The sequence below is a fragment of the Lynx rufus genome, unplaced genomic scaffold, assembly GCF_022079265.1.
Source record: "Lynx rufus isolate CCGP_SWC_20201006 ecotype Redwood Valley unplaced genomic scaffold, mLynRuf1.p SCAF_11, whole genome shotgun sequence".
Taxonomy (NCBI): domain Eukaryota; kingdom Metazoa; phylum Chordata; class Mammalia; order Carnivora; family Felidae; genus Lynx; species Lynx rufus.
In genome coordinates this window covers 67,433,454-67,449,282 of record NW_025814825.1, presented here as the reverse complement: position 1 = coordinate 67,449,282, position 15,829 = coordinate 67,433,454, and the positions used below count along the sequence as shown (strand labels likewise).

At 42.4% G+C, this 15,829-nt stretch overlaps 1 protein-coding gene across 1 annotated transcript in view; it reads left to right on the top strand.

The window, feature by feature from the left end:
- The first annotated feature begins 264 nt into the window (after nt 1–264).
- The window catches only part of TCERG1L (transcription elongation regulator 1 like), a 197,750-nt gene continuing 182,185 nt past the window's right edge, over nt 265–15,829 (top strand). The window contains exons 1-3 of the mRNA XM_047072758.1: nt 265–627; nt 2,716–2,862; nt 3,617–3,797. Of these exons, the coding sequence (XP_046928714.1) occupies nt 265–627; nt 2,716–2,862; nt 3,617–3,797 (691 nt within the window). The remainder of the gene's footprint in view (nt 628–2,715; nt 2,863–3,616; nt 3,798–15,829) is intronic.

The window sequence follows — 15,829 nt, the reverse complement described above, 5'->3', positions numbered from 1 at the left end:
GGGGGACTGCGGGGGGAGGAGGGGCGCACGGGCCCGGCCGGGGCCCCGGGGGCGGCGGCGGCGGCGGCGGCGAGGGCGGCCGCGCTCGGAGGGGGCGGGCGGCGGGCGGGAGGAGGGGCTCCCCGCGCGGGGCAGGGGCGGAGCGAGCGGCCGCGCCGCGGAACCAAGTGAGTTGGCTCCGGAGCCCGCGCCGCCGCCGGCCCGCACCTCGGGCGCCCGCCGCCCCCGCCGCCCCCGCCGCCGCCGCCCGCGCGGGGATGCAGGATGCTGGTGGGCGCCAGGCTCCCGCGGCGGCGGCGGCAGCAGCAGCAGCAGCAGCAGCAGCAGCCCCGGCGGCGGCAGCCTCTCCTCTGGCCGATGAACGCAGACCCGCCGCCGCCGCCGCCGCCGCCCTGGGTATGGATGGTGCCCGGCGCGGCCGGGCTGCTCCGGCTGGGCGCCGGGGTCGCGCCCCCGCCCGTGCTGCTGGCCGCGGCGCAGCCCCCCGCCGCCCCGCTGCTCCCGGGGCCGCCCGGCTGGCCGGCCCCCGGCGAGCCCCTGCTGCCGCCGCTGCTGCCGCTGCCCTCTGCGCCAGACCACGCCGCCGCCGCCGCCGCCGCGCTCCACTACCCCTTGCTGCACGGGCAGGTAACGTGTCCGCGGCCCCCGGCCCCGGCCCCGGCCCCGGGGTCGCCGGCTGGGCCCCACCCCCGCCCCACCTCGCCCCCCCCCTCCCCGGGCGCGGCCCGCGCCTGGCCCCGGGGGGCGGCCCCTGGCCCTGCGGCTCGCGCGCCCTTTCCCCGCCCCCGGTGGTCCTCGGCTTCCCGAGCCATCAGGGCGCAGCCCGGCAGCCATGCCTCGGCGACAAAGTTCATGCTTCGACGGCCCGCGCTGCCTCCCGGCAGGTCCTGCGGCCGGTGGCGCCGGGCTGCGTGGGCCGAGCGCTCCGGACCCCGCACCCCAAGGCCAAGTTGGGACCGCCCTGGCCGCAACTTTCGCCCGGGCCGGGGTCGCTGTCCAGAGCGCGGTGCGGAAGTCGCCGCCGCTGCGGCCGCGAGCCGGGGCTGACTTATCGCAGAGAAGTTAATACTTTTACAGTCTCTGCCAGACTTGAAAAGCAGGCTGGGAATCAATAGCTATTTCTGATTCTGATCTGGGTGGGTTTTTTTTTTTTTTTTTTTTTTTTTTTAAATAGACTCAGGACAATGCTTGAGAGAATTCAAACCAATGGAAGCCGGCAAGGAAATCCTGCCTTTAATATTGGGAAATACTACGGGCGATTTCCCCTCCCACCTTGGTCAGCCTGAGTCCACCAGATTAGCTAATGCCGTAATGCACTTTAGAAGAGTTTGGGGTCGAAAGCCTGGGATTAAAAAGAAAAAGTGACTGTGCCTTTGATTAATGGTGCGACAGAGCAAGGCAGCCTGCTTTTGGCAAGACCCATTGTTTGCTATCTAACTATGCAGATGCATTTAAATCAGGGAATAACATGTATTTTATTCCAAAGATTGCCTTCATTAGCATATTCAAATGAGTGGTGTGTTAGAAAACATCATTTAATTAATTTAATTCCAATATTATCTTGTGGGCTTTTCTAAAAGATATTATTAAACTCCTCCTAATTTGCTCTTTAGACTTAATGATACATCACATATGCGGTGCTGGATATCACATTTTGATGTGTGATGCAGTTCATATTGGGTTTTATTGAATAAAACGTTGGTAGCTTTTTCCATGTTTTGAAGGGGTTGTTATATCAGAGTGCTACCACTAGAGGTGTATAATGTCAAGGAACTACGATTTTTTTTTCTGTATAGAACACTGCATTGTGTGTGTGTGTGTGTGTGTGTGTGTGTGTGTGTGTGTGTAAATTTAAAAAGAAAAATCCAAAACTCTTATCTTCTAAATATTTTCGTGCTACATGTTTTCTGTTAAATGACAGTATTTAGAACCAGAAGAATATTTTCCCATAACAGGAAAATTAAAAAAACGCTTTTATGATCTTAAAACAAATAGATATTGAAACGTTCCATACCACTGAGCAGTGATCTTCCTGGTTCTCCACTGATGAAGATTCAGTTATTTGGATTAGGGAGACCGTCTCCTAAATTGTCTGCCCCCTTCCAGTGTTTGCTGTTTTATTCTGTGCACTGGGATCTTTGGTTATGTGATAACCTCACTTACCTTTTCTTTGCTTTGGAATGTATTTGCATTTGTGAACCTTGGGAAACTTTGAATCTTAACCCCTTAGCTGATTTTATTTTGAAAATATTAGTTGTGTTGGCTTTTCAAATGATAAGCATAATTAATACAACATGTTGTGTTGAAAAGATTATCATAAAATACAACTCCCTGCTTGCTTATGAAAAGAATTCACGAATTGTAAGAGGAATGCCCAGCATTTCGTCTTTCCACTGTGGTTTCTCATTATCTCAAGGCAGAAACCCATTTCTTACCACATTCTTACGGTTTTGTGCTTGGAAATTCTTTCTCGGTATGGAAGAATGCAATGTTGGTGATGCGTTGTGATGATTCAAATAGGGAAACTTTTAAATTTTTAAAATTTTGTGAACATTTACAGTTTTCCTCCACTGTTGAAGGAGGGAATTTCTCTCCTAATCAAATGCATCCATTTTTAAATTCTTTTTCAGAAGCATTCCCCCCGGTGTCTTGTGGTACGACCTAGCTGATCTATTTAGGCTAATGAGCACTCCCTTCTCTTCTCTTGGCTTTCAGTGGCTGTTCGGTGGCCATTCTCCGTCCATAGGACTGACCCCTTCTTCCACTGTGGAGCTGGTGCCCATTTTCCCACATGTCTGCCCGGCCGCTCTTCCTCCTCCTGTTGGGAAAAGTTGGATAGACAAAAGGATACCTAATTGTAAGGTAAAATGCAAGCAGTTTAATTAGATAAGGGGACCTTTAATTATTATTTTGTTGGGTCTCACCACAACAACAGAAAACACTGTGCATTTTCTGATTGTAATCTGTAGGTCTAGAGAGAAACCTTTTCAGAGTAAAATCAGTCTGTTCGAAAGCACCAGCAGAGGTGGGGGGGGGTCCTTTTGTTTTAACTTAAAAATGTGGATTCCATAGAACAATATGAGATTTCTACTTCCAATCAGAATCTACTTCTAAAAGTTTTCAGTTTTTGAATCTATAACCGTTGATCGGAATCTAGCCTGAAACATTATATAATTTAAGTATAAATTCTGAAAGCGGGGTTTTCTTGCCGTTATTGCTTTGAGTGTCCACCTTTCTGATGCTTCATCTTGGCTTTTGAATCCAAACCTAATGGCCACACTTTGTTTGCTCGGAAAACTGAATGCAGCTAATATGGTGGCTTCCTCTACGGCAGACTGTTGACCTCAGTGGGCTGATTCTTCAATCTGTAAGCTGGCTTCTAGGTTGAAGTGACCAAGCCAATAGTTGAAGACCAGCCCAGAAGACTTTGTCCGGAAGGTGACTGGTATCAGAGCCTCATGGATCTTTAAATTTTAGCATGATGCTTTTACAGAGTGCCCACTTACAGAATCTCCAATATTCGATCAAGGTTGGGGAAGAGAAATATTTTATAGTAGTGTTTAGCTTTTATCATGTGTCTTGTCTTAAATGTTACGCTTGCTTTATTTTTGGACAGATCTTTTTTAACAATTCCTTTGCTCTGGACTCAACATGGATATATCCTGAGGAATCAAGGTTGTTCCACGGGCACGAAAAGCCTCACTTGTTGGCGAATCAAGTGGCGATGTCTCTGTCCAGACCAGCTCCTGCCTCCAGGCCTCTTCCCACACTGGTGCTGGCGCCTCAGCCGATACCAGGTTGGTGCCCGGTGCTCTATGTACACACACACACACATATATATATATGTGTGTGTGTGTGTATGTGTGTATATATATATATAGCATATATATATATACACATATACATATGTATATATATACATACATACATATTTTTATACAGCAAATATATATACATATATACGTTTGCTTTAGTCATGTTAATTTTAGGTATGAAAACCATATTTGTCGTTTTAAACAAATGGTTACTTCAAGTTATAGAGTTTTTCACGAGCATGATTCCTTTTTATGAAGAAACTGAGTGTTAGGTATCCCATTTACTGCATTTTTAGACTATGGAATCTGTTTTTAAGATGAAGATTTGGTAGAGGGGATTTGCACAGAATCATATATTTCTGGCGCTCAAATTTTAGAACAGGACCACATCTTCTGCCGATAGCTCTTGGTAGGAGCGCTAATCGAACCCGTTAAACACGTGTTGCCATGCAGACTCAGGTGCGTGTAGCACGCTCCTTGATCTAGGGGCAGGGGCACATGCAGGATGTTTATGAATTTTGCCTGCACGTTGGGGGTGATATTGGGACTGGCCTGTAAAAATATACCGTTTGGAAGATGGATTTTGTTCTATCTTTGGAGTCTGGTGGCCTGAAAGAACATTTGTCCTGGAACAGACTTCCATGAAACAATTTCTGGATGAAGGATTGTATAATAACCCTATATAGCAACAGGGGAATAAAATCATCTTATGAATTTTTAAATTGATTTTTAAAATCACCTTAACGTAGATCATATTATAAAAGCAAATGTTGTCCATGCCAAGATTATCTTGCAACGCCTTCCATTATGGAATATTTTATGACTTCAGAATTACATTATCTCCCTGTAATTTCCTACCTACCAAGCTTTTCTCAATATGTGTCTCTAAAATTTAGTAATAAGGACATGTTCCCGTGGATAACGCAGTGCTGGTTTAGGAGACGTATTTATTTTCTTCTCTCTTTGCCTATCTTATGTATTCTAATTTGCTATAGATCTTGTTTAGTAATAAATCAGGAAGAACAACTCAACTATTAGTGTTTTTCACAGGCTTTAATGATTCTTGACTGAATCTTCCCTTCTGTCCTTGTAATTATGCATTACTGAGTTATTAAAATCTGAATGAGTATCATACATACATTTATAAACACTTTACACTGAGATGATCCTGTTTCCTATTTAATTTAATGACCATAAAAGATGATCAGATAGCACGTCGTATATCAAGATTCTGTGACTTTAACTGGCTTGAGTGCTATGCTTGAATATCAGAGAGACATTTTTCAGTAGACCTAGTCCTCTTAGGAACCCCCTACTATGAATGTGTGAAACATCTAGTTGAAGAAGCTTATGGCAACTTTTCTTTCCTATGGAGATCGTTTATTGTTTGGGAAACAGATCACACTTTCTTCCAAGCATATTTGTGTTAGTTTTACCTTTGCCTTCTGGCTAATCTCTCTTAAAGAACAAAAGAAAGGAATATTTCTTACTAACTTGGTGGATAATAGAATGACCATTCTGACTTGGTCTGCCGTGTGTCAAATCTCTGCTTTCATTTTTCCCCGTTTTTTTTTTTTTCTTTTTACTTATAAACCATAATAATATAGCACTTACAGTTTTGCTGTCTTCTGGGGAAATATTTATCTGCCTTCATAGATAATTTTATAACAGTTAAATGCATGTGTTTTGAGAGGGGAGTTTCTGAACTCTGTGAAAAACTTGATGTTTTGATACATTTCAGAATTTTTAGGGATCACTATTCTGGAAAGTATGTGTTAAATGTCTTGTGTTCCAAAGAGCACATTTAGGGGTTTGTTTATATGTTACTAACTGCATAACAGAGGAACTGGGAAGGGGTGCCAGTAACTGGGCGAGGCGGGGGAGGTCAGCTCCGGGTCAACTGAAAAAATGCATCGTGCCAGGAGCACCCTAGTTAATAAGAAAATAAAACTTTATGAAACATTTTCCATGTCAAGTTGTGGATGTATAATTAAAAGTAATTATTAAAATTGCTATGAAATTTTATATCTTGTTATAAATGGATACATTTAAATATTATATTAATTTGTTATTATATAGTTATACATTTTAGATATAAAACTATATGTTGTATATTAATGTATCATCTATAAATATGTTATATAATTGATATTTTAAATTGATCGGTCTTGTTACGAATCGTTATATTCATAAGTAAATGGCCTTCCATCATAGATCTATTTTATTGATCTCTTTTCAATTAATCAAAGAAGCACTGTTAGAACTGCAAAAGAACCAGAAGAATGAGTCAGTCCCCATCGTTTTGAACAGGCCTACCGAGGGAAGCTCATTTTCCTTTCTTGGATGCATAGCAATTTCTGCATAATAATTGTTTTTGAAGTAGTGATTTGTACGCAGTGTTGTGCTGTGTGTGGGGCACGGTCAGAGCAGACCATGAGCTCACGTGATGTGACGCTAGAATGCGGCTGTTTGAGTGAGCATGTTGTTTGCCGAACTGAATTAGAGGTTGAAACAGGTAGGGATGTTGGTGTGGGTAGGGGATCCCTGAGACTCATATTAATATCGCACCCCCCAGATATACTGTTGGTTAGGAATTGGGGTGCCTGGGGGGCTCAGTCCGTCTCAGCTCAGGTCATGATCTCACGGTTCGTGGGTTCGAGCCCCGCGTCGGGCTCTGTGCTGACAGCTGGGAGCCTGGAGCCTGCTGCGGACTCTGTGTCTCCCTCTCTCTTCCCCTCCCCGACTCGCACTCTGTCTCTGTCTCTGTCTCTCTCTCTCTCAAAAATAAACAAACATTAAAAAAATTTTTAAAAAAAGAATTAACTGCACAGCAACAGGGTCTCATGGAATATTAGCACAACTTCGGATTTGGGTGAGTCTTCAGAAGTCTAGTAAATATTATAAAGGACTTAACTGTATTTTGATACATCCCAGTCTCCCTCATGTTGACCAGAATAGTAATGGTCTGCCACCATATGCAGGTCTGAAAAAAGCCCACTGACCAGTTTTAATCATGGAAGCGGATAGTTAATATCCTATTCCCGCCTTCTTTCATCAGGTAGGCTGTCACTGTGCACCCCTCCCCCTCCCCCCCCCCCCCCCGCAGGGGTGACGCCTGAGCCAGGGCCGTGCGAGGCGCCACGAGGGAGATCGCGCTCCAGTGGGGCTTAGGCAAGTTGGCAGATAAAGTTACACCACACGGATCGTGTATGCTGGCTGCAGGCCTTCGAGGAGATCTTAGGAGGGGGATTGTCAGGAAAGACCCCCCAGGAGGGTGATGCCACCGGAAACACACGAGCAAGACATGGCAGAACTTTAGCGGGGCAGGAAGAGCGGAATGGGATTCCAAAGAAAGGGAGTGGAATGTCCCAAGACACAAACACATGGGAAATGTTGCATCCGGTCATTATAAGCAGCTGGGTGTGGCGACACCACAGAGGCAGGTAGGGGGAGAAGGGATGGGCGGTAAGTGGGCTTGGATCTGGGATCAGCAGACGGGCCCCATCATCCCTCTGGTTCTGTTGTGAGGAAGCCGCCGCTCTTCACACAGTGCTGCGGAATTTTCCATCCTTCCTTGGCTGACGACCCGTGGTCCCTTCAGCACAGTGAAGCAGAACACAGAGAAGACAGAGAGTTTTCTCACTGAAAAGTAAATCCCAGCGTTTAAAAATATGCAAAGTTACAGCTGTACTAGAAACTTAAGTCTCTGATGAATAATTTAGCGGCATTTTGAGGAATTATCCCTAATTAAAGTGTGAATGGGTTGCACTGAGAAACGAGCCAGGACTCACTCACTCCCAGACATCAGAAAGTGATTCAGGGCAGGACTGCTGGGGAGGAGAGGCGGCTTGCCACCAGCATGGCCTCCCTCCCTTGGGAAAATCCCCCAACAACGCCTGGTCAGAGATGACCAGGGAGAGAGGGAGAGAAAATGGGAGCTGAACTCAGAGTGCGGAACTCTGCATCATGAAAGGCTTATTTACTCAACAGATGAGGAAGAGAAACAAACCTAGGAAAAGGCTCTTGCACAGGAACTTGTAAATATGTTGGGTAAATCAACTTTTGGTTTACCTCAGTAGGAAAAAAAAAAGTTTTATGAAAAAAGCAGTGAAAGATGAGATCGAAAGGGAGCTGGTCAAGGTGCAAAGTCGTGGGGAAGATAGTTTGAAGAGCTGAGGAGATAATACAGGGAAATTTTGAACTCTGGCCATTAAAATCAATAAAGAGAAGAACCAATTCTGGACGTAATGACAGATGACAGCACAGGAAAAGTCTCGAGCGTATGTATCTGGGACAACAAAAAAGATGAGAATAGCTAGAGAGAGTGATGTGTAAAATAGAAAGCAAACGGCACGTCTATTTTTATTTGACCTCCATAGGAAACGGAGTGCGGCTCAAGTATTACACGTGGCCGGGCCGGCTATCTTTCTCGCTATTTCCTGGTAAATTTTATGCATGGTAGGGGCACCACTTAACACAGGAGTGGACACAGCTTCACATCATCCTACAGTATTAGATGCGATTGGTTGTTGGGGAAGCTTTAGAGAATCATGAGCAAAAAGTTTGTGATTGAAGAAACGTGTGTCCAACGGGAAAGTCATATGCGTAAGCAGGGAAAAGATGTTCTCGAATAAGCCACGATGAGCTTTGTTGCAGCAAGTTTTCACCTCAAGTTCGACTTTGTCGGAAGTGAATCCTGCCTCTGTCCTACCTGGACAACTATTCCACGGCACGGCTCCCTCTTCCCTGTCAGTGTTGCCTCGTCGTTTGTTTTAAGCTCAGGTTAATCATTTAAAGGCACAGCCTCTGCCTTTGCCTTTTAGAGATGTAGCTCAGCATATTTAGAGTTGATTTCCTATTTTTATATTTCTTCTGCCATATTATTGTATCCTGTTTCTAATGGTATTTTGTGATTCCTTTTTTAAAATAATTTTTTAAGTTTTTATTTTAATTTTAGTTAGTTAACATACGGTGTTAAGTGATATTAGTTTCAGGGGTACAATGTAGTGGTCCAGCATTTCCATACATCACCCGGTGCTCATCAGGACAAGTGCACTCCTTAATCCCCATCAGCCACTTCACCCGTCTTCCTACCCTCTTCCTCTCTGGTAGCCATCAGTTTGTTCTCTGTAATTCCTTTCTTTTACTCTCTTTTTACTCTTTTGCTATACTATTTGTGTTTTGACTTTGTTCACGTGTGTTTTATATGGTGATTCAGAATGTGTCAATACTGATCCTCTCTTCTCAAGCAATTACCAGTAAGATTTTGAAAGGCAGACTTGATCCTCTGTTTCCTCTGATTTCCAAACCATGACAGCACTATCTACTTCAGAATTCTTCTATAGAATATGAGAAGTTTGGGAAAATTTTGTCGTAAAAATGTATAGTCTCTCTTTAATATCTTCTACTAACTGAGAAATTAATCTAAGGCAAGAACCAAGAGTGGGATTAGTTAGGCTTCAAAATATCTTTAACTATCAACCATCTGTCAATCATACAGAATACTTGTTAATTTGGTTACAGGAACGAGTGAAAAAGTCCAAGCAATATTCTTCCTAGAGAAGGAATTACAATAATAATAGTGATTTGAATAGACTACCTCAAATTGTGTTGTCTGTAACTAGGGAGACAAGAAATGAGAGATGTGAGTACGAAGGTACAAACTCTTTTAAAATCCCTCAACTTTGTTAAAAGCAGCAGAAACACTAGAAAACTCTCATACTTGAAGCCCAGATAACGTTATCTGCATCTGAGACTGGACCAGGGCTCCTGCCCAGCCTAGCACAGATGAGTGAGGGTCACAGCCGTCTGCCACTTACCAGGGTAAGACCTGGAGAGGGACCCTTCTTCTGTGGGGCAGGAATATGAGGATGGCTGAAAATTGAGGGGGGGGGGTGCTCAGATATTAGGAAAGTCTGTCAGATACCCCAGAGCTTATCCTCAGCAAAAGGCATCGTTAAAGGGCTTCGAAGCCTATGGGACACTGAAGGCAACTGCGGCAACAAAATCCAAATCCAGGTCAACCCCCGAATATGCTGACGTACCTCATTCACTAGCAGCTTCACAGAAGAAAGGGCGTGCCCACTTCTGGGAGTAAATCCTATTTGCCACACTCTCGGTTTTCTATCCACGATGTGTGGCATTCAATTAAAAAGTCACAACACACACAAACAAAGCAAGAGATGCTAAACTATCATCAAGAGATAAAGCAAGCGACAGAACCAGGCCCTCAGATGCCACAGATGTTGGCGCTTTCAGACGGGGACTTTGAATTACTGCGATTCATATCGTCATGCGTTTGTGGAAAAGGAGGACATGAACAGATGGAGAATTTCATCACAGATATGGAAAATAAAAACAACAACCTGAAATACTAGGGAAAAAAAGCATATTATAAGAAATGAAGACTACTTTGGAGGGTTCATGAATAGATATGATTGCGTCCGAGGAAAGAATGAGCCAATGTATAGACACATCGATGGAAATTACTGAAATGGCAGCGCAAAGAGAAAACGAGTGAAATGATAGAGGTTTGACATTATAACAAATGGTTTAACACATGTATTCACTGAACTCTGAGGAGGAGGAGAGAAATCATGGCAAAAAACAAAAAATTATTTGAAGAAATAATGACCAAACATGATTTTAAAAATTAGGGAAATTGTCAAAGCATGGCTCCAAGAGACTCAGCAAACTCCATGACTGAAAACTAGACAAATCACTTTAAAACTTCTGATTCAAAGATTAAAATCAAATCTTGAAGACAAATAAAGAAAAAAGGCACATTACACAGAAACAAAGATTAAAATTGTAGTCTTACTGTCAGGACCTATATAAGCCAGAAGGCACAAAATGACATCGGAAAAGGACCAAGATAAAAAATCTCTTCTCAAGGGGCACCTGGGTGGCTCAGTTGGCTAAGTGTCCAACTCCTGGCTTCAGCCCAGGTCATGATCTCACAGTTTGTGAGTTCAAACCGTGACTTGGGCTGTGTGCTGGCAGCACGGAGCCTGCTTGGGATTCTCTCTCTCTCTCTGCCCTTCCCGTGCTGGTGCTCTCTCTCTCTCTCAAAATAAATAAATAAAATGTAAAATATCTCTCTTCAAGACCTTTTTACCAAGATAAAACAGTTCTCAAAAACAAGGTGAAATAAATATTTTCCCAAACAAACTAAAGCTGAAGAGAATTCATCGTCAGTAAACCTGTAGTTCAAGAAATATAAAGAAGCATATAGAGCAGAAGTAATATAATAGAGGGAGAAGCTAGCATGTGCAAAAAGAAATAAGAATCCTAGAGATTAAATACAGTAAGGTAACATATATTTTCCTTCTTCTTAATTGCTCTTAATTGCTAACTGTGTAAAGGATGAGCAGTAGTGATATAATATACGTAGATGGCATATATAAAATCAACAAAAATGTCGGCGATCACAAAGAAGGGAAGGGAGAAATTGGAAGTGTAGAGCTGTACGTCTATTACACCACACATCAAGGGTTATATTATTATTTGAAGGCAAACTCTGGTGAAGTAAATGCATATTATAAAGCATGAAGGGAGCACTCACAAATTATTTAAAAGGTTGTAACTAATAAAACAATAGTGGAGATAAAATTAGAATCATAACAACACAAAAGCAGGCAGAGATAGGAAGAAAAGGATCAAAGTACAGATGGAACAAATGTTAAAAAAAAATAGTAACTACAACGTGGTAGGTTTAAGTACAAAAGTATCAGCTCCCAAATTGAAAGGCAGTATTCATCCTCAAGTATGTGATGTCCATAAGGAAGTCATTTTAAAAATAAACATATAGAGTAGGGGTGCCTGGGTGGCGCAGTCGGTTAAGCGTCCGATTTCAGCCAGGTCACGATCTCGCGGTCCGCGAGTTCGAGCCCCGCGTCAGGCTCTGGGCTGATGGCTCAGAGCCTGGAGCCTGTTTCTGATTCTGTGTCTCCCTCTCTCTCTGCCCCTCCCCCGTTCATGCTCTGTCTCTCTCTGTCCCAAAAATAAATAAACGTTGAAAAAAAATTAAAGAAGAAATAATAAACATATAGAGTAGATAAAAGTGAGACTATAGGAAATACACAGCATGCAAGTACCAATCAGAAGAAGGCTGGCGTGCCTGCATTAATATTAGGCAGATTGGAATTCAGAGCAGGAAGTATTACCAGGGATGAAAAAGGACATTATGTAACTAATAAAACATACTTAAAAACATACCAAGAAGGCATGACAATTCTAAACGTGTCTCCATGTGGGGCGCCTGGGGGGCTCAGTCGGTTGAACATCCGACTTTGGCTCAGGCCATGATCTCATGGTTTATGGGTTCAAGCCCCATGTTAGGCTCTGTGCTGACAGCCCGGAGCCTGCTTCAAATTCTGTGTCTCGCCCTCTCTCTGCCCCTTCCTTGCTCCCATTCTGTCTCTCTCCAAAAAATAAACAAATATTAAATGCGCCTGTGTCCAGTGAGAGAACATCAGCATACATGAAACAAGGATGGACTGAACAAAGAAGTAGACCAATAGTAGCTGGAGACTGCGGCACTCAACTCTCAGGAATTCACGGAGTGAGAAGGCGAAATATCAGTACAGACGTAGAGACCTTACACAGGACCGTCCACCAGTTTGATCAAATCGACGTTTATGGAACACTCTGCTTAACAAGATCAGCGTGCATAGTTTTTGTGTGATTCACCAATATAAATCATATTCCTGACCAGAAAACACGTCAACAAATCTTAAATAGTTAAAGATTTATATCATCTGTTCTCTTGCCACAATATGATTAATTTAGAAATCAGTAGCAGGGAAAAAAAAAAAGTCCAGAAAATTTCCAGGTATCTGGAAATTAAACGAAAAACTGTCAGGTGCTGTATAGCTGAAAGAGGAAGTGATGGAGAAAATTTAAAAATATTTAGAATTGAATGTAAATGAAAGTCAATTTTAAAAATTCTTGTGGGACATAGCTAAAGCAGAGTATGGACAGAAATTTATTGCATTAAAATGCCTATATTAAAAAAAGAAATTCTCAAGAACATATTAGCAAATTGAACTCAACACATTAAAAGGAGCATACGCCATGATGAGGTGGGATCCATCCTGGGATGTGGGGATGGTTCAACACCTGCAAATCAATAAATGTGCATCACATTAAGAGACTGACAGATGAAAATCATATACTCCTCCTAATAGATGCAGAAAAAGCATTTGATAAAATACGATATCCTTTCATGATAAAAAAAAAAAAACCCTCAACAAACTGAGTACAGAAGGAACATACCTCAACATAATAAAGGCCTATGTGACCAGCCCTCGGGTGTCATTGTACTCAACAGTGAAAGGTTGAAAGTTTTTTCTTTAAGATCAGAAACAGGACAAAGATGTCCATTGTCACCACTCTTATTCAACGTCGTACTGGAAGTCCTAGCTAGAGCAATCAGGCCAAGAAAGAGATAAATAGCATCCAAAACAGAAAGAAAGGTGTAAAATTATCTTTATATGCAGATGATATAATCTTATATGGAGAAAATCCCAAAGGGTAAGCCAAAACTCTGTTGGAACTAATCAAATTCAGTAGACTTGCAAGACACAAAATCAACATACAGAAAGCAGTTTCCTTTCTATTTCACTACTTCTATTTTCTATTTCACAGAAATATCTGAAAAAGAAATAAAACAATCCTATTCACAATAGCATTAAAACCCATAAAATAGTTAGAAATAAATTTAACCAAAGAAGTGAAAGATCTGTGCTATGGAAACCACAGGACTTTGACAAAACAAATTGCAGAAGACACACACACACACACAAAGAAAAGAAAAACAACATTGTCTGTGTTCATGGATCAAAATAATTCATATTGTTAAAATGTCCATATTACCCAAAGCCACATATATAGATTCAATGCAATTCCTATTAAAATTCCAATGGCATTTTTCACAGAAATGGAAAAAAATCCTAAAATATTTATGGAACCACAAAAGACCCTGAACAGCCGAAGCAATCCTGAGAAAAAAGAACAAAGCCAGAGGCATCACATGCCCTGATGCCAAACTATAATGCAAAGCTACGGCGACCAAAACAGCATGACATTACCAAAGAGCCCAGAAGTGAACCCCTACATATGTGTGAAACTACTATTTGACAAGGGAGCCAAGAATATTCAATGAGGAAAGGATAGTCTCTTCTGTAAATGGTGCTGGGGAATTGGGTGACCACAAGCAGAAAAATGAAACTTCATCATATATAAATGTTGAATTACTATGTCATTCACCTGAAACTATTATAATGTGGTAGGTCAGCTATACTTCAATTAAAAAGGCAAATTTAGACCCCTATCCTACACACTCACAAAAATTAAAGACTTAAACGTAAGACCTGAAACTGTAAGACTCCTAGGAGAAAACAAAGAAAAAACTCCCTGATGTTGCTCTTGGCAACAAGGTTTTGGGTATGACACCAAAAGCACAAGCAACAAAAGCAAAAATGCAAAGGTGGGACGACATCAAACCTAAAAGCTTCTGTACAGCCGAAGAAACAATCGAGAAGATGAAAGAACAAGTTATGGAATGGGGGGAAGTATTTGCAAACCACGTATCTGTCAGGGGCTAATGTTCAAAATATATAAAGGACTCCTACAACTCAGTAACAACAGAGCACACGATCCAGTTAAAAAATGGGCAGAAGAACTAAATAGATGCTTCTCCAAAGAAGACGTCCAGATGGCCAACAGGTACATGAGAAGATGCTCAACATCCCTCATCATCAGGGAAATGCAAATCAAAACCACAGTGAGACACCACCTCACACCTCTCAGAATGGCTGCTGTCGGAAAGACAAGAGATAAGTATTGGTGGCGGTATGGGAAAAGGAAACACTTTTGCACTGTTGCTGGGGATGTAAATTGGTGCAGCCACTGTGGAAAACAATATGGAGGTACCCCCCCCCCCAAATGAAAAATAGAACTTTCCTATGATCCAGCAATCCCACTTCTGGGTATATATTCCATGAATTGAAATCAGGATCTTGAGGAGACACCTGCACTCCCATGTTTATTGCAGAATTATTCACGGCAGCCAAGGTATGGAAGCGATCTCAGTGTCTGTCTGTGGATTAATTGATAAAGGATAAAAAAGATGCGGTACATACACTTAATGGAATGTTACTCAGCCACGAGGAAGAAAGAGGTTCTGCTGTTTGTGACACCACAGATGGACCTTGAGGCTGTCGTGCTAGATAAGTCAGGCAGAGAAAGACAAATACTGCGTGATTTCACTTCCCAGCACAATCTAAAAAAGCCAAACTCACGGAAACAGAGAGGAGATGGGGGATCACCAGGGCAGATGTTGGTCAAAATGCACGAACTTGCAGTTAGAAGACAAATACATTCAGGGGATCCGAGGCGCAGCTTGGCGTTGATACTCAACAACACTGTGTTTATACACTTTGAAGTTGCTGGGAGACTAGATCTTAAATGTTCTTACCAAAAACAGAGAAACAAAGAAAACCAGAAGAAAGTTCTGAAATCAATGATCAAAGCTTCCACCTTAAGAAACCAGAAAAGAGAGAGAGCTAATTAGCCAGAAACAAGCAGAAAGAAGGAAATACTATTGACAAGAGCAGAAATCAAAGAAACTAGAAACAGAAGAATATAAAGAAAATCAATGAAACCAATGGCTTTATTTATGTGTTTGTTTATAGAATGGTCAATACAACTGAAAACCCCCTGGCTATAGAGAATAATTAAAAAAAGAGAGACAACACAGATTGTTGACGTCAGGAATCAGAAGAGGGACATCACTATGGGTCTTAACATAAAAATGAAACAGAAAAGTATTATAAACTACTTCATGATGATAAGCTCAACAGTTTAGATCAAGGAGACAAATTTGTTGTGAGTCACAAGCTACCCGTGCTCACTCGAGAAATGAAAAACATGAATGGCGCTGTGTCTATTAACAATATTGAATTTGTAAAGTCAATCCTTCCAACAGCGAACACTCCAGACCCAGACAGCTT